At 60.1% G+C, this 26,846-nt stretch overlaps 1 protein-coding gene across 7 annotated transcripts in view; it reads right to left on the reverse strand.

Moving 5' to 3' along the window:
- Positions 1 to 418: 418 nt before the first annotated feature.
- Positions 419 to 26,846, reverse strand: part of EIPR1 (EARP complex and GARP complex interacting protein 1) — a 67,693-nt gene continuing 41,265 nt past the window's right edge. For 5 of the 7 annotated variants that reach the window (XM_069575190.1, XM_069575194.1, XM_069575195.1 and 2 more), the window contains 6 exons: positions 24,808 to 24,964; positions 15,130 to 15,229; positions 8,385 to 8,521; positions 5,189 to 5,356; positions 3,782 to 3,949; positions 419 to 883 (listed from right to left, as the gene is read on the reverse strand). In XM_069575190.1, coding sequence (XP_069431291.1) covers positions 709 to 883; positions 3,782 to 3,949; positions 5,189 to 5,356; positions 8,385 to 8,521; positions 15,130 to 15,229; positions 24,808 to 24,964 — 905 coding nt within the window. In that variant the 3' untranslated portion in view covers positions 419 to 708. Of the gene's footprint in view, positions 884 to 3,781; positions 3,950 to 5,188; positions 5,357 to 8,384; positions 8,522 to 15,129; positions 15,230 to 17,199; positions 17,292 to 24,520; positions 24,711 to 24,807; positions 24,965 to 26,846 lie in introns of all 7 variants that reach the window. The other 2 variants (XM_069575189.1, XM_069575188.1) reach the window with 2 other exon arrangements.

The following is a 26,846-nucleotide window of genomic DNA, read 5'->3' on the forward strand; positions in this document are numbered from 1 at the left end:
CCAGCCCGGGCCTGCATCCCAGCACCAATCCATGCAGAATCCACACGCGTTCAGTCGGCGCCAAGTGTGAGCGAGGTGACGCTGCTGGTCCTCCAGCCTCCAGTCGGGGGGCGCACGCAGGACCAGCCTTTCCGAGCTGAACGCGCCCACCCCACGGAGGGCGCCCAGGGGAGGAGGGGTTCACCAACAACCTAGGGCTTAGCGGGAAGGCGTCCGAGTGACTGAGGCGGGCCCTGACCGCGCGGTGACGTGGGGGCCATCAGCCTCCAGCGCAGGACCCCGGGGAGCGTGGCGGCCAGGGACGGGGCCTCGGCCGGGGCAGACTCGGGGCACCTGCAGCATCAGCACCCCCCGGGTGCAGCAGGCCCACCCGCCCATCCTCCGGGTTGAGACGGGGAAGACCGAGCGGAGCCCCGGGGAGGATGCCAGGGGCCGCCCTGCTGCTTTTATTCCATTTAATCTCGCAAGAAGACGAGGTCGACATCAGGGAAACAAATCACAGGGAAATGCCCAACAGCCCTCAGAGCCAGAGGAGAGCAGGCACCCCGCTCGGCCTGGGCACCTCTGTCTCCAGGGTAGAGACGGCAGGCGCAGAGGCCAGCGGGCAGAGGCCCTGCCACTGTTTGTGGGCGCCCATGTCCGACGGGGCTCTGCCTGGAAAGCCTGGGCCCCACACGCCGTGGCTGGGGTCCCTAGGCAGCCCGGCGCTCACAGCAGGATGTGGTACTTCAGCGCCCGGGGCACGCGGTTGATGACGAGCCTCCCGTCGTAGCTCAGGGAGGCGAACAGCCAGGGATCGGCTGAGGACCAGTCCACGGCGTACACGCTGTCCTCGTGCTCCTCATAGGTGGCGATGACGCTGTCCTGTGGGGGCTCCTGGCTCCTGCAAGGCACCGACACACGTGAGGGGCGGGCGCCCTGCCCCAGCCGCAGGCCTGGTCCCAGGAGCCGAGGGGTGGCGGGGGGGGAGGCAGCCGTCTACTGCCCGACACCTCCTCCTGGGGGCAGGACCCCAGAGCCACTCCAGAGGGGGTCTCAGAGCCGTGGGGGGCCGTCTATGCCTAACACCTCCTCCTGGGGGCAGGAACCCGGGGCCACCCTAGAGGGGTCTCAGGGCCGTGGGGGCCATCTACTGCCTGACACCTCCTCCTGGGGGCAGGACCCCAGGGCCACCCCCAGAGGGCCCTACGGGGCAGGGTGGGGTACCATCCACTGCCCAACACCTCCTCCATCAGCCCTGAAGCAGGACGTGCCTGCACTCAGGGGACAGTGGCTGGGTGGAGAACGGCTGATGGTCTCGTGGTGTCTGACAGAGGGACCTGGGGACCAGACAGCACAGCTTGGACTGGGGGCGGGGCTGGCTGGAGCCTGCGGGAAGGGCCAGCAGGTCCTGGCTGGGGTTGTGACTTCCCCATCAACCCCTGCAAACAGGGCTCACGCATCCCTTCCCTGGGACACCGGCCGGACAGCACTCACACACGCAGACCCCCGGGAGCCCGTGGAGCTGCGCCACCCACCCGGCTGCAGAGAAAACAGGCCTGCAGCGCGCCAGCTGCTTCTCCGCCGGAGGGCCTGGGGCGCTGCCTCCCATCCCACCCACGCTCCCTGCCCACAGGGCTCTCAGCACGCGGGACCCTTCTCAGGAGACCCCGCCCCGCAAGCCCCTACTCCCAGGTTTCGGACCCTTCTCGGGAGACCCCACCCTGCATCCCCACAGTCCCTGCGCTCCAGGACCCTTCTCGGGAGACCCCGCCCCACGAGTCCTTCCTCCCGGGCTCCAGGACCCTTCTAGGGAGACCCCACACCGTGCGCCCCCTGGTCCTGGGCTCTGGGGACACTTCTCGGGAGACCCCACCCTGCCTATCCCCTGATCTGGGGCTCTGGGACCCTTCTCGGGAGACCCTACACGGCATGCCCCCTCTTCCCAGGCTCTGGGGACACTTCTCGGGAGACCCCACCCTGCCTGCCCCTTGATCCGCCCCGCATGCCCCCTGGTCTCGGGCTCTGGAGCCCTTCTCGGGAGACCCTGGCCCACGAGCCCGTCCTCCCGGGCTCCGGGACCCTTCTCAGGAAACCCTGCCTCACGTGCCCCCTGGTCTTGGGCTCAGGATCCCACTCGTCCCCTAGCCCTGTCCTCCCAGGAAGCCGGCCTGCAGTGGCCAGCAGGCAGCCTGGTATAAACCCTTCATACATGTCCTTAGGGGGGTCCCACTCCCCCGATTCACTAAGATGTGTGGACCAATCCCAGGAGCAGGCTCGCAGGAAACTGGGCCAGCTCACAGTGCTGCTATCTCCGGGCATGCCTGCCAGCCACATGCCTGCCCCCCTCCTGGTGAGCCTGTCTGAAGCTGTCACGCACAGGGGGGACCCCTGGACCACTCGGCGCCAACAAGGCAGCTGCTGGCTCTGTTTCCGGTACAGACAGGACGCAGACTCCTGCCTGGCCGAGAGCAGAGAGGACAGCAGAGGGCCCTGAGCCCTGCACGTGGCAGGCCGCTGGGCTGAAGCCACCACAGCTGTGTCTAAATGCTGCGTTTCCCAGCGTCTGAACAGGAAAACAATGGCGTCAAGGGAGACGATCGATAGGTCACTGCCAAGTCAGCCTCTCACGTGGGGATTTTTCCCTGTGACTCAGCTGGTAAAGAATCCTCCTGCAATGCGGAAGACCCGGGTTTGATCCTTGGGTTCTGAAAACCCACTGGAGAAGGGATAGGCTACCCACTCCAGTATTCTTGGGCTTCTCTTGTGGCTCAGATGGTAAAGAATCAGACAGCAATGCAAGAGACCTGGGTTCGATCCCTGGGTTGGGAAGATCCCCTGGAGAAGGAAAAGGCTACACACTCCAGTACTCTGGCCTGGAGAGTTCCACGGCCTGTGTATCTGTGGGGTACACCAAAGAGTCGGCCACGACCGAGCGGCTTTCACTTTCACCTGGGCGGTCGGCGGGCAGCAGAAGCAATCGGACAACAGCAGAGAGTGAGGATGCTCAGGACAGAAGGACAAGCCCTCTTCACACTCCAGGGCACAGGCTGCCTGACTCAACGGGCTCTGCTCCAGACCCCCCGGCCCCAGACCCGACTCCAGGGAGGCCTGAAGCACGCTCCCTCACACCAGAAGGCAGCCACCGCCAAGGAGACACGTCCTCCCCAGAGCAAGGGGCGTCTCCTGCAACACCCAGGCTGCTGACGCAGGGCACCGGTCCTCCTGGGTGCCGCCGCCCTGGACTAGGGCGCCCTGCGTGAGCCCCAGAGCCCAGGCCCCCACAGGTCTCGGGGCCTGGGCCCCAGGGTGAAGAGAGGGCCCCTGAGCAGACACAAGTAGGGTTGGAAGGTCCGGGGAAAAGACGCCACCACGAAAAGATGGTGCAACTGTCAAGGCAGGCACCACGTCGAGGTCCCAGCAGCGCCTCAGGGTCCCTCAGGGGAAGGGGCGTGGGAGACGGACCAGGTCTGGGCCTGTGGTCCCACCCTGCCCCCTGCCAGCAAGGGCAGATGGGCCACAACCTGACCCAGGACAGCACAGCGAGCAGGGACGCCCAGCACAGTCTGCCCCAAGGGGCATCCCGAGAGCCAGCGGGGGCCACGGCTCACTCCCGAGGGTGCAGACCAGCCACGGTCCTCACAACCTCACCTGTGAAGCTCAGCAAGAATGTGGACAGACACGCATCTCAGAGGCCACGCCAGACGGCGCTGCTGAGCCACCCGACCCCATCACCCACGCCCCCACCACAGGGACCCGGAGACGCTCCCGCACGCCAGGGCCGCCCGTCGCACGCGCTTACTTCTCCTCCAGACGGCGCTCCTCCTGGTCGCTCAGGTCGTCGTCATCCACCAGGTGGCCGAAGGGCTCGGAGGAGATGGACACCATGTTGGAGAGGATGACTCTGCTGTCGCTGCTGCCCGTGAGGACCAGCTGGTCGTGCGAGTGGTTGTAGCGGACGTTCCACACCCTGGGGGTGGGGGGAGAGGGCGCTGGGACCACCAGCCCTCCTGGACGGGGCAGCCTCATCCCGCTCAGGCCAGCACCGGGTGGTGGTCAGCAGGGGCAGGCTCGCGGCGCAGCCTGAAACCTTGTAAATCCAGACCGACAGAGACACAACCAGATAGCAGCAGGGACCACAGGAGGCTCACTGGACTTCCTGTGCGGCGGGCACACAGGCTTCCCAGAGCGCCAAAGGCCGTAACCACCTGAGAAGCACAGTGCGGACTAGAGATGACGGAGACACGAGCCCACCCCGGGCGGCCTCCAGGAGCACTGCCCCGGCCAGGGCCGCCCTCCCGTCTGGTCTGGTCACTCGGCCCGGCTTCCTTCAGACCCACACGACCCGAGCTCGCTGTGCTGAGCCACCCGCCAGGCAGCTGCTGCAGACCCGGGGCTGGGGGGCGGGCCGCGGACAGCCAGGCAGCCCACTTGGGTCCAGGGGACAGGAGCTTCTTCCCAGACTGCAGGCATGACCGAACTGTCTAAACTGTACTCCAGCATTCAAGCGGTAAATACACACGAGCACACACAGAAGTGTGCACGCCCACAGCAGTACACAAATAAGCACGCGGGTGCAAGCACACGCGTGCATGTATGTACACAGATGTGTCCACGCACGCAGCAGCACACGCTCACGAACAGACACAAGCACACTCAGGCACGTGTGCGCATCCAGACAGCACGCATGCACACGCACATACGCACACACAACAGGCTTTATTTGGATGAAAACGATCTTCTCTGACTTGATCTCTTTCACTTAGCAAAAAGCCCCAACACGTGGTGAATACACAGCTACGGCACGTTAGGGAGAACGGCGGGTCTTGGAGGTGCTGCGTGCTGCGCGCCCAGCCCTGCCTCACCATCCTCCCCATGGATGCTGCTGGACTGGCCTATCTGGCCTCCTGCCTCTGGGCACTGGGCTCTCCACCCACTGCATGGCACACAATGCCCCAGGAGCATCTGGGCACACTCACTGTTGCATACGTGAACCAGCACTATTTCAAGAGAAGACAGAGTCTAATGTTTTTCTTTTCCTACGTTTACGAATCACAGTCAGATTTGGAATTTTTTCCTGAAGAAAAAATAAAACTGGTTGATTGAATGAGTCACAGCAGCACAAACTAGGCTAGTTTCTGCCTTTCCAAACAGTGACGTAATCAGCAAAATAAATCACCTAATTACTGCCCCCCCGCCAGGCACGCACCAGTGCGAGTGCTCCTCCAGGGTCTTGACGGGCTCGGCGACGTTGCGGGTGTCCCAGAACTTCACCTTGCAGTCGTCCCCGCAGCTGGCCAGGTAGTACTGCTTGTTGGGGTTGAAGTCCAGGTCCCGCACCAGCTGGCCGTGAGCGCTCTCGATGCAGTAGATCTGGCTGGGAGCGGGAGGTGGACACATAGGTAAGAGGGGGGACACGGGAAGCACTGGCCCCCACAGCCTCTCCCAGACCCTGGCCAGGTGGGGTCCGGGCCGGGGGCTCCTGCTCGCGGTCGGTGCCTGTGATGGGGGCTGGCTGGCAGTTCTCAAGGGGGTGACCTGGCATCTTGATGAGAGGGAGCCAGAGAGAGGGGACTGTCATGGAGAAGCAGAGACAGACTGGACAGCCCACGTCCAGAAGGACCAGAGAGACAGAAAGGGGGCAGAAAGCAGGACGCAGTGCTGACGGTGTCGGAGGCGCAGAGACAGGAGAGGAAGGAGAAGCAGGAGACACTGCAGAAACGCTGAGGGAGACGCTGCCCGTCCCGGCCGGGCCCGCCCCTCTCCACGCACACAGCCTGGGTGCCGACACGCCGGTGGGAGGGGCTGAGCCACAGCTGCTCAGAGTGCACACGTGCACATAATGCACACAGCACACACACACACGTGCGCCCACACGGGTACATGTGCCCACACCTACAGGTGTGCATGCCCACACGTGTGTGCAGAGGACATACACACGTGTGCACACATGTACACAATGCACACAGCACACACGTGTGTCCGCATGGGTCACGTGCCCACACATATAGGTATACATGCCCACACGCATGTGCAGAGGACATACACGCAGGTGCGGTGGGAGGAACTGAACCACAGCTGCTTAGAGTGCACACGTGCACATGTGTGCACACGTGTACATAATGCACACAGCACACACACACACGTGCGCCCACACAGGTACATGTGCCCACACATACAGGTGTGCATGCCCACACGCATGTGCAGAGGACATACACACAGGTGTGCACACGTACACAATGCACGCAGCACACACGTGTGTCCGCATGGGTACATGTGCCCACACATATAGGCATACATGCTCACACGCATGTGCAGAGGACATACATGCAGGTGTGCACACATGTACACAATGCACATACCACACACACGTGCGCCCGCACGGGTACATGTGCCCACACATACAGGTGTACATGCCCACACGCATGTGCAGAGAACATGCACGCGGGTGTGCACATAGGTACGCAATGCATGCAGCACACACGTGCGCCCGCACGGGTACGTGTGCCCACACCTACAGGTGTGCATGCCCACACGTGTGTGCAGAGGACATACAAACGTGTGCACACATGTACACAATGCACACAGCACACACGTGTGTCCGCATGGGTACACGTGCCCACACGTATAGGTATACATGCTCACACGCGTGTGCAGAGGACATACATGCAGGTGTGCACACACGTGTGCCCGCACGGGTACGTGTGCCCACACATACAGGTGTACGTGCCCACACGTGCACAGAAGAGCAGGCACACACACACAGGTGCACACACACACGTGCACACAGACCTGACTGATGCCCCACCACCCAGCTCCAAGCCGCCTCTCACAGGGTGTGGAATTACACTGTTCCGTCTCTACAGCGACCCCCTCACGTCACACACCCCAACCAGAGGAGCGGTCATCCTGAGGTGGGACAGCGGCTTTGGACAAGAGGCCTGCGTCCAGCGGGATGGATGAGGCCTACCACGGCCCTGTGACATGCCCATCATTCCACCCTCTCCGCGTGCTTCTCGGGGGGAGTGTCCCCTCCTGCAGGTGCTGGGTCACGTGCTCCCTGCAGCTCCCGGGGGGCGGCACCCCAGACCTCCATGCTCCCACTCAGGGCAACGACTTTAGTCCTTCCCATCGTTTCTCACAGGCCAGGTTTTCCAGCCCAAAGCCACTTTTAAATTGGGAACTGGTTTCTACATCCTGTACCTTTTCAAGAGCCGAGTAATTTCTTCCTAAAACAAGAAGCCCAAGCCTCAAGACCTAGCGAGGGAAGCAGGAAAATGGATAACACCAAGCCTGCTGAGGTCCCAGGGCCTGCGGAATGCTGACTCAGGCTTTCCTGCCAGCTCTGGGCGTGGTGGCCTGAACATAAAAGCCCCATGCACACCCCAAGCAGCGCGGGAAGCAGCTGGCTGAGGAGGCGCACAGGCTGTGGGCAGGAGAGAGACCGTGTCGAGACAGCCCGGCTCACCCGCTGCCAGAAACCCAGGGACGCCCTCCAAGGACGGCGGGCAAGGGGGCTGCAGGGCGCCGCCCCCCAGGCCTTGGATTTGGGGTCTGTGAGGTTAGCCTTAGAGGTTCTCATATAGACCCCAAAAACCTTCGCATCTTTCAAGGAATGATGAGAACAGGGGAAGACGGCCACGGGCCCTGGAGGCATGCATTCTGGTCCTGAGTCCCCACAGTCCAAGCCCACAGCTTTCAGCACCTCACAGCAAACCCAGCACAGCCCGGCACAGACACACACGTCGATTATGGATTACCCCTGCACTTTCGGGGAGCCCCGGACCGAGATTTAAGGCAGTGCCCCCACCCTTGAAGGCAACAGGAATTATTTCCCGACCTCCGTCTCTGCAGCTTAGTGATAAATCACGGTGTGCTCAGGGGATGAACTGTACCTTAGAAAAGACTGCCGTGCTCCGTTGCCATGGCAACAGAGCGCCCCCGTCACTCCTTTGCCCGTCAACCCACACCTGGCGCAGAGAAGCTGCTCTCTGTGCTCCGCCAGCAGCGCGGGCTGTCTGTGTAACGACTTAGGTGACACAGTGTGATCATCTCCGGGCGTGCGCCCCAGAGACACGGCAGCCCTCCCCTGGAGTTGCCCATCACAGGGCCCGGTCACCGTCTGGGGCCTGAGCTGCTGTGAAAGCCTGACCCGGATCTCCACGGGAGACCGTGGCTGCTGTAGGGCACCCGGAGGAGTCAGGCCGCCGGAGAGGGGTTCGGACCCACAGCCCCTGGTGTACTGAAGGCGGGGTCGGAGGAGGAAGGCGGCTGTGCACCTCCCTACAACACCAAGACCGCAACAGCCCGGCCGTGTGGCCCCCAGCAGAGCTGACCCGACCGAGCCGAGGTTGGGGCGGGGCGGGCGGGGCTCCAGGCGCGAGTCCGGCCCGGCCGCCACTGACCTCATGGTCCGCGTGTCCCAGCCTCGGATGGCCGTGTCGTTCGCCGTGGCTACCTGGGAGCAGTTGTGATGTGGGCTCCAGCGGCCCGTCGTGAACTTCAGCTGTCCTTTCCCTTCCAGCGACGCTGAGCTGGCCAGCTGTGGGTTTGGGGATGTTTTCAAAGGAAGAAGGAAAGAGAAGTAATTCGAACTCTATTCAGAACGTTTAAGAGGATACCTTGTACAGGATATGGTTGAAGGTAACTACTGAAAACAACTAGGAAGCTCTGTCATTGTTTTCTGCCCTTAAAAGGCAAGAATGTTTGAACCATATTTGCAAAAAACATATATATACATACATTTATAAAATGGAGCACAGCAAAAAAAATAGCAAGGGTATTAATAGAGCCTCTCTCAGACAGGATTTGCTGGTGTGTGATTAGAGGATCTGCTCAAATCTGAGGCAATGATACGGAACAGGCCGAGCATCAGCCTCCTCCAAAGACAAGGACGAGGCGGTAGGGGTCCGCACGGGTGGCCTCAGGTGCCGAGGGGCCAACGGCCACAACCTGACCACACACATGTTCAGACAGTCCCCACCCAGTCTCGAGGGTCTCCAGCTCTGTTACCGGGGGGTTAATTAACCCCAGTAGGTAACAGTGGAGACCTTGGAGACCACCGGCCCTGGGGGAGCCTGGGAGACGGGCGCTCCACCCCGCTGCCCACCCGCCCTCAATCTTCTGCACAAAGGCCTGTCACTTGGTGGGGATGGACACAGGCGGCTCCAGGCTTGTCTGTGGCCCTCAGACACTCGCCCCTCCATGACCCACTTCACTTAACCCTGTACACCAGCCTTGCCCTGCAGAACCTCTGAGAGGGGCCCGGGGTGGCCACCGCAGTGCTGGACGGAGGCCCCAGGAATTCATCAGGCCCAGACTCAGCCCCACCAGGCGTGGCCCACAAGGCAGACGGTCAGTGCAAGGGGATTCGACTGGAACCTGGGGAGAACCACCTGCTTCCTCTCCCAGAAGCCTGGCCCGATTAAGAAGTCTGACAGCAGAGACAGCTTTAAGAGTGACTCTGAGCCAGGGCCCCATTTACGGTGTGACCGCAGTGCCAGGGCTCACCACCCAGGAGGCACTGACCCGCTGGAGGCACCTCACCTCTCCCTTGGACAGTCTCAACCTGTCCCAGAAAACCTTTCTGCCCAAAACCCACTTTCCCGCCTCACCGACTCTGCAAACCACGTGGATGACAGGCCTCGTGCCAGCCCATCTCGGCGCTAGTCCTCACGGGCATACGTGCTCCTCTCCCGGGGGCGGAACGCCTGGAGTCCGTGCCCCGAGTATCGGACAGAGGCCCACAGGGTCAGGACAGCGTCTCATCTCTAAGGTAACTCGCAGACGGCCACCCATCCGGGTTCATGGGGAGCCCTCCTGGGTGCCCGCCCTGCGCCCCACTCCATGACCAGGAGCAAGCACCAGGCCGAACCCTTAACAAACGCCAACGCCAATCAAGCTCCCCGCGCTGCCTCTACGCTGACTCTTTAGGGCTCCAAGGGAAGGAAAGGCCGCGAAACTGACCGGCAGTGTCTGCCTTCAACACCCACACTGAGTGGCCTCTGGCCAGCAGTCCACAAGGAGCCCAGGCCCTCTGTCCAAGCACGTCCGAGAGCTCTCCGATGAGACCCCAGCCCCGCTGACACCTGACCCGCAGCCTCACCAGCCTTGAGGCTCCAGACTTGACGGTCCCCACAAAAGCCACATGATGGCCAGTGGGAGGCGCTAACTTGGGGGCGTTTGTCAGGGAGCATGGGAAACCGACAAGACCCCACGTGGACTCAGCAGTGGGGACCCCCACAGAGAGGGCAGGGGCCCCGCCCGAGGTCACAGCCGCCCTGCAGAACTGGTCCAGCTCCCGCTCCACCACTCACTCCAACACAGAAACCACCAGGGCCACATAGCGCCGTGCCCACGGGTGCCGAGAAGTCTGCGAGGCAGATTTTAATGAAAACCCGAAAGACAGCTCGCCATCAATTTTTCAAGGGGCTACTTGGGGCAGCCAGCATGGTGCACGCTGTAAGGTTAATCAATCACTTTTTCTGGTTTCCTGGTGACACGGAGACAGACGGAGACAGAACTCAGCAAGAACTCCAGAGGGTGCAGTGCACACAGCAATCTGCCTCCAGCATTAAAGAGAAATATTCAGCGCTTCCTGGTCCAGGAGCGATGAAAGGCTCCCCCAAACCCTCTCAGAAGAGCCACTAGTGCAGGACAAGAACAAAGAAGGCGCCGCCAAAGAACAAAACGCTGGGACTCAAGCGGGCGGGGCCAGTTCAAGGAGAGTCTCGGTGTGGTTTCCAGAGACCCAAGCAGCACCCCCATCACCAAGCCCCACAGCGTGGAGCAGGGGGCAGGACTGGGCAGAGACCTGGGCCAGGAGCAGGACTCAGCATGGAGCGGGGGCAGAACTCAGCATAGAGAGGGGGCAGGACTCAGCATGGAGCGGGGACTGGGCAGACCTGGGCTGGGGGCACGACTCAGCGTGGAGCAGGGGCAGGACTGGGCAGACCTGGGCCGAGGGCAGGACTCAGCATGGAGCAGGGGCAGGACTCAGCGTGGACAGAGGGCAGGACTGGGCAGACCTGGGCCGAGGGCAGGACTCAGCATGGAGCAGGGACTGGGCAGAGACCTGGGCTGAGGGCAGGACTCAGCGCAGACAGGGGGCAGGACTCAGCGTGGACAGGGGGCAGGACTGGGCAGACCTGGGCCGAGGGCAGGACTCAGCGTGGAGCGGTGGCAGGACTCAGCATGGAGCGAGGGCAGGACTCAAGAATCTGGGGCCCAGCACATGCCCCTCAGGACCAGAGAGGTCAGCAAGTGCCACTATCCTACCCCCAACCCCACCAACGTGAAGCAACTGCAGGGCTGTGGCCTTTCCAGCACAAGAGACGCCGCGTCCACGCAGGTGAGTCCACCATGAGCCTGGCCCCAGCTGCCGGTCACACAGCAGCCCCCACCGTGGGAGCCCCTCTCCCTGAACGCCCTGCACAGCCCCCGGGGACTAAGACGGCCCTGAGCCAGGCCTGGTGGGCTTGCTCCCCCTCCAAGACGGGCTTAGGCCTGGACACACAGTCACGCGTGAAAAGGTGACAAAGGGGCTTCCAGGAAAGGCTTTCCTTACAAACCGAGGGTGCTGTGGAGTCTGGATGTGACGGCTGGAACCTCTGCAGCCACCTTTCGGTCATGACGGCGAGAGCAGTGACGGGCGGACACGGAAGAGGGCAAACACAGTCGCTGGGCCCTCGATTCGATGAAGACCCTGAACCCAGGGGGGCTTCATTCCCCCGCCTCTGTTTCAGCAGACAATAAAACCTCCTCTCTAAGTCACTTCTTATGTCCTGCAGCCAAATGCATTCTCACCAACACACCCAGGATGCCCCTCTGAGCCAACGCCATCAGGGGTGCCTTCAGGGAAGGGCAGCCCCCCCTTTGAGCCAGACCCCCGAGTGGGTCCCCGCTTTCCCAGTGAATGACCACGAGTTACTGCATCTCTCTAAGGCCTGGCTTTCTCTCCTGTGTCTCATTTGTAAGACAGATATCAAAGAACCTGCCCCCAAGGCTATGAGGACCCAACAAGACGAACCCCTACAAAGCACCACCCCGGCACGTAGCTCTGCTCTGCCTTCAGGGACCCAGGGGAAGGGACGAGGGCGCTGTCTTCTGGGCCCAGGGAGGGGCCTCAGGACTGTCGTGGGAATGGGACTCGGCAAGACACCCCAGGCCCATCACTGCCTTCAGAAGAGGGAAGAAAGGGTCCCGCCACCCCCACCCCCGCCCCGGGGTCACAGGGCAGGCGGGCTACCCCCTGCGCGCCGCGCCCCGGCCCACGATGGTCCAAGACCCGGCAGGGCTGGCGGCTCCCACGCCCGGGAAAGACTCTGCCCCCCAGCAGTGCTCCGGCTCCGCAGGTTTTGAGAGCGGCCTCCTGGAAACCAGAGTCCCCGTGTTTAGGAAACGCACACACAGCAGCAGGTGCCAGCAAGGGTGAGGAGCCCGAGGTCGTTTCCGACGCATTTGCAGTTCATTTCAAGCAGAGCTGACTCTACTGCAGGAAGAAGAGAGCGAGGAGGGCTTCCCCTCTGCTGCACCAAAGCCAACCCTCCTCGTGGACAGAAACGTGTGTCTGACACCCACCGACGCGGGTGTGATCTCCAAACAGACTCCAAACAGGGAAGGCTGTGAGGGTGGATTTAAGGTCTTTGGCCGAGATGGGCGAGAAGGTAACCGGTGTCCCTGTCCCATCGAGGAGCCACGAGTGAGGTGCAGGAGAGATGGGCTCTCTGCGCCTTCCACTCTTAATCTGGGGTCTCCGGGAGCCAGCCCTCCTCCCCGCTGGCCACGCGCGGAGCCCAGGAAGCCGAGGGAAGGGGGGCCGTGGGCGAGGAGGCAGGGAGTCTGGGCTGCACCCTGAGCCTGTGTCCCCGGGCAGTGAGCCTGCTCTGGGCGCGGGCACAGCAGGCAGGGCTGCGGGGAGCGACTCCCCACCGGCGTGGGCTGCAGCCTCCTACAGTGTTTTAAACCTGCACTAGAGGTTTCTGGAAGCACACCATGTCCTTGAAGCCTGCTGTCTTCCTCCCAGGAAATGCTCCCCTGGGCACCAGCCCTCAGGCCTGTATGCGGGTGATGCCAGCTGCCCTTCCACCCCACGGAAGCTAGTTCTTCCCACAGCTGGGGAAAGCCCTAGAACCCGGGTGTGAGCACGCGCAGACCCAGACCGGCAGGCACCGCCTCGGGGTCCCGGGACCCATGGAGCACCCCCTGCAGGCCTCCCTGGGGCTCCGCTAATGATTACAAATGGCAGAGAGCCTCCGATTTAATTGCAAAAGGTAATGAAGCAGTGAGCATAAGATTAGATTCACCGCAGAAGGCAATATCCTCAAACAATAAGGACAAAAATTGAGGAGCCGGGCGTGAAGATGGCTGGAATCGATAGGAAGGTTTCAGTATTAAATACTCCGGCCCCGGGGTCGCAAAGTGGTATCGACAGAACTGCTGACAGCAGATAAAAAAAGGGGAGAGAAACGGAATTGGTCCCTGCAGAAAATCAGTTACAGATTAATCACCCTACCATAAAATCATTTTGAGACGACGGAGGGTCTGAAGAGCCGTTCACACTTTGATGACTGGACAGGCCCACACAGTGGGGGCCCCAGAGCAGTGGACTCCTAATCCCCCGCCCCGGTCACTCCGCGCATCCCCGGACCGGAGCTGGTGTTCTGCCCAGTGCTGCCGCGAGGCCCGCCACCCTCACAGGACAGCCATGTCCCTTTCTGCGCTCAAAGGTGGCCTTGGGGAACGGCCCCCTGAGCACAGGCGGGGGCAGGGGCAGGGGGGGGGACCCTGGACTCTGGTCTGGACGCCCTGCCTAGTACCCTGGAAGGCAGAGGGATGGGGGTGGGGGACTGTGGAGGCATCGACCCAGACTCAGGGGCCCACGGGGCAATGTTGGGAGCTTCCTTCAGGTTCCCGCTTGGGCCTCAGTTTGGGTGAAATCTGCTTTCTGCTCCAGGATAGAGAGATGTCTAATTTTTTTTCTTAACTTTAACAAAGACAGTGATTTCTTTCCTGAAGAATTATGACTGTGCTGGGGAAACTGGCTGCCTCTTAACTTCCCACTGAAGCCTGTGAGAGGTCCTTCCAGTCGTGCGGTTTCTGTACGTGGACAGGTCACTCCACACTGGGATGAGTCTGACTTCTGGGCCGTGTGTCGATAACGACCCATCAGTACACATGCAACCTCAACCCAGAAGGTGAAGACACGTGGCAAGAGAGCTGAGCACACGTCCCGGGCACGAGCGGACCGAAGGTGAACACGGCTCCTGAACGGGTCTCCCAGAAGCATGCCTCTCATGCCCCCCAGGGCGGCAGCGGGGCCCCAGGCGTGGGAGCATCAGAGACGCTGTCCTGCAAGTGCTTCACCTTCTCTCCAAAGTTGCAGCTTCCACAAACAAATGCACTGAAATTACGAATCCATGTGAAACAAGACGTTTGATAAGAGGACATTTTAAGGGATCGTGTATGAAAAAATACACACCAATGGGTGGAGTATTTAGTCTATGAAAGACACACTCTTTGAAGCGAGGACTATGTGAAAGTCAGACAGGTTCCCAAGAAGGCTGACGCGTAGTACTGAGCAGGTCTGGGGGCAAACGGGCCGTCGGGGAGACGCCACCTCCTGGTCGGGACCCTGAAGGAGAGCTGCCCCCGAGCTGCAGGGCGAGACCTCAGGGGACACATGGGTGTCTGACGGGGCGGGACGACGACGGCCACCCAGACAGAAAGGTGGACGCGCCCGACAGCCACACCCTGAGAGGCTGAGGGGTCAGGGGGTCACGGTCAACTGTTATTTTCACGACCAGGAAACCTCTGTGTCACGAATGCTCCTCTCTGAAAGGTGACCTTAACCAAATACATGTTGAAAACCCTTAATTAAAAAGATTCACACGTGAAAGAGAAGACTGCAATTCGGGGCAAATTACAGCCAAAGGGGAGAGTTTTGTCAACATTCAGGTTCCGTTATATTTGCACCCGGCCCGGAGACCCGAATTGGAATCTTTTTGCCCGAAAGAGCTGTCATCTGACTGACGACGACCCAGTCCGTTTCTTAGTGATTTCACAGTGTCAGGATTCTAAACATGTATGAACCGATGAGTGTATTCTGAACTCGCCTGGAGGGACGGAAACCGCGCGGCTTGAGTTACTCACCGTGGCCTGGCTGGAGCTTCCCTCCAAGTCCCACAGCAGGATGTGGCTGTCGGCCAGTGAGACGACTCTCTTCCCATCTCCTGCGGGCTCCCAGGCGACGCTGCGGGAAGGAGGGAGCCCAGCGTTACGAGATGCCCACCCCAAGGTCCTCAGCAAGGCCCTGCCCAGCCCCTGTCAGCAGGGGAGGCAGCGTGACCTGGGGCAGTGACCCGGTGCAGCTACCACGCTCCTGAGGCCTGAGTGCCCACATCCCTCCCTAGGGTTCACTGAGGTCAGGAGGATGGGCGCCTGCGACGGGGTAAGTGCCCTGGTGTGGACTGACACCAGTTCCCAGGCTCCGTGTCTCTGTGTACGTATGTCTCTGTCTCTCTGCTTCTCTCTCTTCCTAGACATCTCCGTCTCACTCTCCATCTCCGTCTGAGTCTGCGTCTCTGCATCTCCATCTCTCTCTGTATCTCTGTCTCCGTCTCTGCATATATTTCTGTCTCTGTCTCTGCGTCTCTATCTCCGTCTCTCTCTGTCTCCGTCCCTATACCTCCATCTCTGCGTCTCCATCTCTGTCTCTGGCCTCTCCGTCTCTCTGCATCTGCGTCTCTCTCTGCGTCTCCGTCTCCATCTCTCTCTGCGTCTCCGTCTCTCTGCGTCTCCATCTCTGCGTCTCCGTCTCTCTCCGTGTCTCCGTCTCTCTCTCTGCGTCTCCGTCTCTCTCCGCGTCTCCGTCTCTCTGCGTCTCCATCTCTGCGTCTCCGTCTCTCTCCGTGTCTCCGTCTCTCTCTCTGCGTCTCCGTCTCTGCATATATTTCTGTCTCTGTCTCTGCGTCTCTATCTCCGTCTCTCTCTCTGTCTCCGTCCCTATACCTCCATCTCTGCGTCTCCGTCTCCACGCCTCCCTCTCCGTCTCTGCCTCTCTGTCTCTCTGCGTCTGCGTCTCTCTGTGTCTCCGTCTCCATCTCTCTCTGCCTCTCCGTCTCTCTCCGTCTCCATCTCTCTACGTCTCCATCTCTCTACGTCTCCATCTCTGTGTCTGCGTCTCTCTGCGTCTGTGTCTCTCTCTGCGTCTCCATCTCTGCCTCTCCGTCTCTCTGCGTCTGCGTCTCTCTCTGCGTCTCCGTCTCTGTCTCTGAGTCTGCGTCTCTCCCCCACTGTCAGGTGGGCATGCAGGGGGAGGCGGCCACCTGTAAGTTGGGAAAAGAGCCCGCTGCAGCCCCTGACCTGCCCACACCCTGACCCCAGCTCTCCAGCCCCGAGAACTGTGAGCAGTCAACCCTGGCGCCCTGTAGGCCCCCAGCCGTAAGTTTCATCAGGGCACCTGAGCTGAGGCCCTGCTGGCGGCTTCTCCCAGGAACTAAGGCACGGACAGCCGACAGACCCTGGCCGCTGAGATGCTCGGCAGCCTGCTGGGGGCTGGGTCTGAAGGGGCCCAGGTGGGTGGTGCCCACATCGTCCGCTGCCTGCTCCTGGGAGGGCAAAGCTGAGAGCCCTGGTCACCGCCAGGCCCGGGACGGCAGACCATGTCCTCTGTCGCAGCCCACGTGAGCCACAGTTTCCTGTCACCCAGAGCCGTCCTAACCGACGTGGTGCACACCTGAACACCTAACCAGACGAGAGTCACATCGCCCGGGCGATGAAGCCTCAAGAGGCTGAGCGCTGTTCAGGGTGACCACAGGGCTGAACTTCTGTCTTCAGAGCTATGAAGAGAGCTCCATTTCACGTCCCCCCACATGTGACCACTGCAGACACTGATGGAGACCCTCACGGCTTCTCTTCCACACAGAACACGATACTGACCGATCGGGGCACCTCCCTAGTGCGACCCCTCAAGACTGCCAACGCGCTGCTACGACTTTTATCACAACACTGCCTGCTGCTCGGCCACTCAGTCGGGTCCAAATCTGTGTGACCCCATGAACTGCAGCCCGCCAGGCTCCTCTGTCCGTGGGACCCTCCAGGCAAGAAGACTGCAGTGAGGAGCCAGTCTTTTCTCCAGGGGACCTTCCCCACCCAGGGGTTGAGCCAGAGTCTCCGGCATTGCAGGCGGAGTCTTGACCGCTGTGCCCCCAGGCAGCCCACCTGCATGACCAGAGATGCCCGAAGGAGAGAAGAGAAGGAAAACCTGGGTTCCTCAGAAAACTGACCTGGATCACGCCAGTAACAGGAACTTCCTGTGAAAGAGACGAGACTGAGGAGAAGGCCACCAGCCGTCCTGGGATGGAGAGACAGCCCGTGCGCTGGAAACCCAGGCGGTGTAAGGCCTCAGGGAGGGCACAGAACCACCGGTGGACACACCGGTCCAGGTCTGGGACGCATTCTCACTGCTGCCGCAGGCCCGGCTCCCACACAGGGCCTGGAGAGACGCCCCAGACAGACGGGAAAGGGGCCGGCGCCCAGCATGTTTCGGGGAGGCTGTGGTTGGGACGTGCGTCTGCCAGACCTGACATGGTGGGCGACTTGGGACAGCTCATACTGAAAACTATCAGGAGAAACCAAACCCCACAGGAGCACACAGAGGGGGCGACTCAGAGCGGCATCAAGAAAAACCAGGACTGAGGATCGGAAGACAAAACAAGCATGCTTCCCAGGCCACTGAGCAGGGTGACCGCGGGCCTGACGCACGGACCGTCCCGCACGGCCACAACTGATGAGGCACACCCCGAGCCCTCGCCTGCTGCCTGCCAGCCTCACCCCGGCTCCCGGCTCCCACCTTCCCACTGTGCTCCTCCCAGGTGTCTCCCTTTTGTCCTACAACTTCTGCCCCCACGGAAACAACAAACCCAGGGTGGGTGTGTGTCCGTCTCCAGACAGTCGGCACGGCCAGGCGATCGGGGTCCTTGCTAAAGAAGAGCGGGCCTGAGGTGGACACAGACAGCACCGTCCCCAGAGGAGACGCCCCCTCTCACTCAGGGCCCAGCCGCTGGGCAGAGCTGCTGTTTACTGTCCACCTGGGGGTGACGCATCTGACAGAACGTACGGTGGGTTTACAGGGAGCAACCCCTGTGGTCGAGAGAGACTAGAATAAGCAGGGCGTGCGAAGTGCAATAAAAGAGGAAATCCTACTGCATCGCGCATCATCACCGGGGAGCCAGCGCTGTACACACAGGGAAATCACCCGGATTTCTGCCACACCTGCTGCTCCAAACTAGGGCGTTTGTTTCTTTGTTCACAGAAGTCACCCACATTTCTGCTTTCTCACTCTCTCTCCATAGATGTGAGCGACGTAAAACTGTATTAACAAGTCAGGAGCCAGAGAGCACGCAGCTAATGTATGTACGTGGCAGCCCCTCATTATCACTGGGAGAGAAACACGGGGAAAGGGCCATCTCTGCAAATAAGCCCAAGCGAGAGAAACGGAAGCTCTCTGCGCAGTTAACAAGGCAGGGGGGCAGGAGTGAGGGTCCTGATCTCCCAGGCCGCACATGACCAGACAAAACACACCTCTCTTCCTCAGACAAGCGGTTCCAGAAGGAGTGAGTCACACGGTAGATTTTGGCGCCTGGGCTAAGGACGCTCTAAGGACCCTGAGAAACGCTTGAAGCAGCCCCGACGTGAGGCCACTGCTGGTGCCAGCTCAGTCGCTGAGTCGTGTCCAGCTCTTGCGACCCCGTGGACTGAAGCCCGCCGGGCTCCTCTATCTGTGGGCTTCTCCAGGCAAGAATACTGCGGTGGGTTGCCCTTTCCTTCTCCAGGGGATCTTCCTGACCCAGGGATCGAGCATCGGTCTCCTGCACGGCAGGCAGATTCATCACACCTGAGCTGCGGTTACTTTCAATCCACGTCATTTACCTCTCCAACCTACCCCTGAAGCCCATTCTGGCGGGCAGGGGGGTGGGGAGCTGGCAGGGCTGGCAGGTGGGGGGGTGCTGTCAGGGCAGCACAGCTGCTAAAAGCATGGAGACCACCAAATATGAGACACATGACACGGCCATCACCACACACCACGGAGCTGAAGACAGCGCGCGAGCGAGGCCAGGACCTTGGCTCCAGCGCTGCTCCGAAACCCTCCCATTCATTACTTCACTGAAGAGGGAAAACCTTCAATAAGAAACACAGCTATCAAGTCGCTGGTGACTATATCAGTGGTTACCAGTCAAGTTTTGAAAACCTTTTACAAGAACGTAATACATTATTTCCTCAATTTATATATCTCTCTCTTAAAATACACAGATTTGGCAACCTGATTAATTTCTTCCTGCTCAAAAATTCACAGCAGAATGTAAGTTAGCTTTCCATACATGTTATAAAGACTTTTTTCAAGAAAGACCCCTTTAAGAGTCACACCCATTAAGCCAGGAAGCCCCCTGCGATCAAATCCAGGGAAGCGAGGCTTCCTGTGGCTGTGACACACGGGCGCTTGTAGTGGCACGGTCATTTACGCCCAGCCAGGGGCCCCTTCCCGAGAGCAGACGGGTGTGGGGCTCTGGACACCAGTGATTCACTTGTTGAAGGCCCGTGTTTATGCTAACGACGCTTGCCTGCACTCCCCCATCACCCACGTGCAGGGCTCAACAGAAAGACACCCTCACACTGAGAGTCCAGCCACGGATGGTGTGCGGGTGGGAAGACCTGCCCTCCCCAGAAGTCCCCTGGGTGGGCTCATCTGAGGCCCCATCACAACGCAGGGTGGACATGGAGCTGATGGACACCAACCCCTGGGGCTCCCGTCTTGTCCTCCTTCCACAGGTGGCTCTGACAACCATCCCGTTTGAAGTGGAGACGTCAGCCACAGGGAAAGGGGAGGGCATCTTTACACTGTCCTGTGAGACCACCGACTGTTCTTTCCCTGCACAAAGTAAGGGCTGCGAGGCTTCCCAGGGGGCACTGGTGGTGAAGAACCTACCCGCCAATGCAGGAGACATAAGAGACGCAGAGTCAATCCCTCAGTCAGGAAAAGGAGGAGGAGGGCACGGCAACCCATGCCAGCATTCCTGCCTGGAGAATCCCATGGACAGAGGAGCCTGGTGGGCTACACTCCATGGGGCCACAAAGAGCCGGACACGACTGAAGTGACTTAATATACACACATAGGCATCTTTCCAGACTTCTCTCGAAGCTCAGAGACCACTCCAGCAAGAGAGCAACTGCTCAGCTCCAGTTCATAAGCTTCACACCTAAGGACATCCAGACTGGGTGACAGCGGAAGCCCACACGAGTCTTACAAAAACCCACTAAGTCTCCCACGATGACGCTGTCGTAATCTCGCAGACCTTTCCACACTCAATGACAGCAGAGTCACACCGTCAGCTCTCTGAAAACTTCAAACATCTTCTCTACTTATCCTCTGAGACAGCTTTGGAAGATATTAAGGATAGCTTAGAATTCACTGTGTGTAACATTCGCCTGAACCAAAGCAAACTCCTCCATTACGTGGACTGAAACGGAGAGCCACAAAACCAGAGATGAGGGCCCGTCCCTTCTTCTGGCCAAGCCACCACAAGTGCTCGGGGACATGCACAAGCTTCTCTTCTCGTGTTTGCCTCCATGCTCAACCCAAACACCTGCCTTTCTCCTCCTCCTATAAGGCCGGTAACGTGGACGCCACCTTCCGGGATCCCCGACCCTCAGCTGGGCTGGCATGTCAGCCTGACATTTACCTCCGCCTACTTTACTCCTTGGAAGAAAAGTTGTGATCAAACTAGATAGCATATTCAAAAGCAGAGACGTTACTTTGCCAACTAAGGTCCGTCTATGGATGTGAGAGTTGGACTTGAAGAAAGCTGAGCGCCGAAGAATTGATGCTTTTGAACTGTGGTGTTGGAGAAGACTCTTCAAAGTCCCTTGGACTGCAAGGAGATCCAACCAGTCCATTCTGAAGGAGATCAACCCTGGGTGTTTTTTGGAAGGAATGATGCTAAAGCTGAAACTCCAGTACTTTGGCCACCTCATGTGAAGAGTTGACTCATTGGAAAAGAGTCTGATTTTGGGAGGGATTGGGGGCAGGAGGAGAAGGGGACAACAGAGGATGAGATGACTGGATGGCATCACCGACTCGATGGACGTGAGTCTGAGTGAACTCCGGGAGTTGGTGATGGACAGGGAGGCCTGGCGTGCTGCGATTCATGGGGTCGCAAAGAGTTGGACACGACTGAGCGACTGAACTGAACTGAGCTGACACTGAAGAGGGAACTTCCCCTAAAAGCTGGCGCAGAAAGCAAAGGCCAGTGGTCCCCCGTCGAGGGCCAGGAGCATCTGGGAGGACCATCCTCCCACACTGAGGGAGACCCAGCATGACCCTGGGTGAGGCTCCCCAGCCGTCTTGGCCCCTCCATTCGAGGGGGAAGCGGGACTGCAGCCGCCTGTCATACCCGCACTCCATCCCCAAAGCTGCTGCGCTCTGATCTCAGTGACGCCTCCTTTAAGCAGATGCTCACCACCCACAGGACCCCATGATCTGTGTTCCTGCCCCCGTACACCACCCGGGAGCCCTGCTCCCACCACCTGGACTCTGCTCCCCAGGTGGGCGGGGGTACCGGCCCGCAGCTGAAGTGCACCCCCTCAGCAGCCCGAGAGCCTCTCCAACATTGGGAGGAGACGCAGGGCCGAGTCTCCCGTGGAGGCTACTCAGCGCTCCACCCAATGGCGACTGTGATACGGCCAAGACCTCATGGGAGCTGACAAAGGAGACCGCCACCCCTTCCTGCTCTTGCCTGCCGTGTTCCCGAACCCCTCCCCTTCATGGGGCTGCAAGAGACACTGGGGTGAACAGGGAACAGGTGGGATGCAGGAGCCCGGGGAACTCGGTGGGTCTGTGGTGGTTCCCACTTATGGGGTCGCTGTGAGAAAGGCACGAGGCGATGCGCGTAAACTCCGCCCCCAGGGCCGGGTCTGGACTCAGCGTCATCACTGCTGCCCCAATTCGCTCCTTTTCTCCTACAGCACCAGGCGCTGCCCTTGGTGCTGAATTCTCTCCTTTTTCTCCTACAGCACCAGGGGCTGTCCTTGGTGCTGAAGTCGCTCCTTTTCTCCCCTCAGCGCCCGGCGGCTGTCCTTGGTGCTGAATTCGCTCCTCTCCCGCAGCACCCCGAGCAGCCTCAAGCCAGGCGCTGTCCTTGGTGCTGAGGGCCCCTCCATGAAAGCAGCTCAGCCTACACAAAAAGCCACAGGAGCATGAGCGCAGTGGAGCACCACGGAGCAGAGACGGCTGTGACAAAAGATGAAATCGTGCAAAACGACAGAAAGGCCTGAGTGGGGGTGAACAGGGGTCATCCGGAGAGAACCATTAGGAAGAGCCTCTCTGAGGAGGCGACACTGAGCCCACGCGAGTCAAGGGCTGCAGTTCCCCAGGCGGCCCCTCCAGGCGACATCAGGACCTGTGTCCCCATGGGCAGAAGTGGGAAGTCAGACCCCGAAGGGTCTGGGGGGCACGTTACACCAGCCCCTTCACTGCCTCACTTACAGACAATACCACAAATCCAGGGGCCCCGCCACGACCAGAAACGTCACCTCCTTTGCAGGAATGGAGACCTGCTCTAGACAGACTGGTGACTTTTCAGTGACCCTACCACCACCTGGGACGGGTGAGCACAAGAGACCAGGCCCACATAGGACACGTCAGCACTCGGTCCCCCATGTAGCACGTGCCCACCAAGCACACGGAGTCACAGGCCCTCTAGAATGTCCCCCCTCAGCTCTGGCCAGTCCCTGGAGGAGGCTCAGGACACGAGCATCAGCCACCAGGCATTGCCCAACCCTGACTGTTGTGGTGGAGACATGGGGGCCATCCACCCAGAGTCTGGGCTGCTCAGGACAGAACAAGCTCGGTTGCCCTGAGGACAGGAGCCTGCGCCTCGGCCGGTGGGCAGTGCCACACTCTGGGGCCCTGGGACTGCGCAGCGCTCCCAGACGCCCCCACGGGCAGCAGAGGCTGATGGTCAGGACGGCTGGGAGCCACACTCCGAGATCTGCTCTCAGCACAGGTAACAAGTCAGAAGAGAAAACAAGGGAACAGAACCACTGCCTGTGGTGCCCGTGACCACCAGCAGCGTCCCTCACCTCCACGCCTCTTCAGACTCAAGTTCGTGTCAGGAGGAAACCGACTGCACTGAAGACACTCCAGAGAAGGTGCAGCCCCCCAACACGCCAGTGAGGGCGCCGAGACGGGGCCCACACGCACCCGCCCCATGCGCCGGCAAGGGCCCCGCACACACACCCCCGCACACACCCGCCCCACGTGCCAGCAAGGGTGCCGAGACGGGGCCTGCACACAATGCAGGCGCAGCCCCTGCCCCCACAATGCTGACGCAGCGCCGCCCAACCCAGCAGCTGCCCCTGGGTGCTGGGCAGGGGAGCAGAGACCCGGGTGCTCACAGGCTGTTCAGGGTCAGCTCACAGCAGCCCGAGGCTGCAGACCCAGGGGCGCCTCCACGAGGACACATCCACAGGCTGTCCATCCCCCTGGGTCCTCCTCGAGCAGGACCACACACATACACACACGTGCAAACACTTCCTCGGGAGACTGGGCTGTTGACGGGGCTGCCGTCTAAGACGCACCTCCAAACAGCTCCATGTGGGCTGCAGGGCAGCTCTGCCTTGGAGGACAGGACAGGCCCTCACACCCCTGCTGCACAAACGGCTCATCCCCTGGGCAGGAGAGACCCGCGAAGCCTGGCGTGTACTGACACCCCTCCCCTGCCCCCGGGGCCAACAGGCCTCCCAGGCTGCAACTCTGCTCCCCACCTCCCACCCCCAGATGGGGAGATGGTGGAAACCAGGATCAGCCCCAGCTCCAGACGTCACCTCCTCAGAGACGTCCTCGCCAATTCGTGTCTCTTCCCTCGGGGCCTGTGCACAGGGCTCATGACTCCAGCCTGCCCGCCCGCCCAGGTCCCAGGTGGATGCTGACACCATGTCTCCCCCGAGAGAGCCTGATTCCTGGAGGCCAGGTCCCCAGCCCATCACCCGGGAGCAAGGCGGGCTGTGCAGCAGGTGCCCAACAGTCACCTGCTGGACTAGATGCGTTTAACTGGCGGGGGTGCTGGGAAGGGGCTGTGCACGCAGACGCACACGCGCACGCACACACACGCACGCGCACGCGGGAGTGCTACTGCATGAGGACAACAACTCGTGCTGTAACGCACACACCCATCCCAAGGGCACGCTCCCTCGGGCGCGTCTAGGAAACGCGGCTTCTTGAGGCTGAGCTGGCGTGTTCTGAGGTCTGTCTGTCACCCCAGGGGCACAGCCACCCCGTCACCACGGACACGGGCAGCCACGCGCCAGGGAGCCGAGGGAGGCGTCTCTGTCTTGACACTGCGTGGGACGTTTGGGGAAGTAAATTCGGGACAAAGCCTCCAAGGACTTGGGACACAGCAGGACCCGCACAGGGGCATCCACCGGGTCCCCAGAGGTGACACCCGAAGCCCTCAGCCCAAGGCTACAGAGAAGCCAGTTCATGCACAGGACGGCTGAGGAGACGTGAACTTATGAGGCAGGAAGCACTGGAGCGCTTCAGGGCTGGCCGGCGCCTGACCGTCCTCCCGGCAGGTACCAGCAGGACTGACATTAGCAGGAAAGGCCCCGGACACAGCTCCGCTCGGTGTGTGTGCAGCAGGGCCCTCGGAGACGCGCCATCTGGAGGACAACTGGCACTAAACAGAGAGAAGGCGAGCTACTGGCATCTCCTCTCCACACAGAGTGGCCTCTGCAGGGGCACCTGCCCCCAGAGGTGCGCGGGGCGCGGCCTACCAGGCAGTGCTGCCGCGGGCCGCAGGCTCCAGGAGACAGAGCAGCTCCAGGGCGTGTGCAGGGCTCGCAGCATCCTCGGGGGACTCCTGGCTGCCAGGCTCCAGCTCCGCAGGCATCCTCCACACGGCGGCACAGGTCACCACCTTGCTGTCTGCAGCTGCGGGACAGGACGAGGGAGACGTCAGCAAAGCATGCTGCCCCACAGCCCGCAGACGGAGCCCCACACGCAGCCCACTGCCCGCACCCCTGCCCCGAGAACCCGGACCGGCCACGCAGCTCAAGCCCCTGCTGCCCTGCCCCCGCGCCATCCTGCTGCTGAAGAAAATTTCATTTCCTCAAAATCGATTTCCTCCTGTTCTTCTTCAAACAAGGGAGGGAGATGGGGCAGGCGGGGGGGAGGCTGCAGCTAAGGCTAAAATCACTGCGGGTGCAAAGGGTCTGTCTGAAGAGGGCTGCACTAAACACATTTTCCCTGGAAGCCCCGCGAGAGCACCAGGCTTGGGGGGGGGGGGGAGCACACGTGTGGTGCTCACATATATGTGTTAAATGGTGTCAGTGGGGGTGCAGACCCCTGACCACTGAAGCCATGAGCATGGGCCAGGGGCCACAGGCCAAGCCCTGGCAGAGAGCAGCGCGGGGCCCGACCTCAACACAAGACCCCTGTGCGGACAGAGAGGAGGGTCTCCTCTGCAAGGAGAGCGCCGGCTCCAGGTTTCTGCCCTCTAAACAAGTCCTCTTTTGTGAACAGATTTTTTCAGTGAGACACAAAATAAGATGGAAAGACACAAATGAGATGAAAGAAACAGATTTAACATTATATGATTAAAAGCGGAACCAAAACTCCTAAATATAAACTCTTCCAAAATCTGCTGCTTGGTTCTGAACAGTACGTGTGCTAAACACCTTCCCCTTTAAAAATGGTCTTTAATAAATAGTAATAAAACAATGAATACGCTTCAACATTAAATCAGTAATTGGTATCAAGTGAAGAATATGAAATATTTGTAGAAAACAATGCCCATGAGTAGTAATTCCTACACAAAAAATAAGGCAGCACAGGGGTTGGGGGTGGAGGGTGAGGACCTTACCATGCATTAGAAAACGCCCCACTTCTTACAACATGCAATGGTCCTTCACTCTAAACCGCAAACGAATCAACCAAGAACCCCACAGCAGTAACCACAGGGGAAACGCCTGGCCCCCCGGGTGCTGTTATCACAGCACCGTCACCACCCTCGATCAAACGGTCAGCAGGAGGGTCAGGCCTTCAACCACGGCTCTCTGACCCCAGACTCAGCTCTCTGTTCATGTGTCTGACTGGGGCTGACAGAGCAGGGAGTTGCAGCTTTTAAATAAAATCCTATGTAGACACATCCACCTTTAACCATGCAAAGCAGAGCATGACAGTTCTTGTCTACGAGCGAAATGCATTTTTTTTGCTGAGATTTTAAGTTCCACAGTCTCACTGCAGAGCCCCTGGGGTTGGCAATGGAACTCCTGAAAAGAGAAAACTAACTGAAGAGACAGTTGGTGACTCTGAGTTGGAAGCAGCAGCAAATGCCCAAAACATTCACCCAGCAGAGGCACAGATCACTTTAAACTTCCTAAATGACAGAGAAAGAAAGCTCCTCCCTGAAAAGTGATGGGACTAGTGACCCAAGAGCGAAACGCTGGCTGTGTGCACGAGGAGCGCGCCGCACGTGCCGGCAGGCGGCGCAGCAGCAACAGCTGGGGCGCGGGGGGCGCGGCTAGTGCTGGGCCCGGCGGACGGCTCCCTCTGGGGACTCTGCTCCCTCTGGGAGCTCTGCCCCAGAGTGGAAAGGTAGCTCTTCCCACAGCTGCCTGCTCACCTGGCAAACATGGCTGCTGGGGGTGAATGTTACACGCTCCCCCTTTGGGAAGAGGAACAAGACAAGAACACTCTGTGCTGCCACCTCTAGTTAATGTCGCACCAGAGGTCCTAACTACTTCAGCATGGCAAGAAAAAAAAGAGCTACAAGAACAAGAAAAGAATAACGGCACTATTATTTGCTAACGAC

Source organism: Ovis canadensis, chromosome 2 (genome assembly GCF_042477335.2).
Source record: "Ovis canadensis isolate MfBH-ARS-UI-01 breed Bighorn chromosome 2, ARS-UI_OviCan_v2, whole genome shotgun sequence".
NCBI lineage: Eukaryota > Metazoa > Chordata > Mammalia > Artiodactyla > Bovidae > Ovis > Ovis canadensis.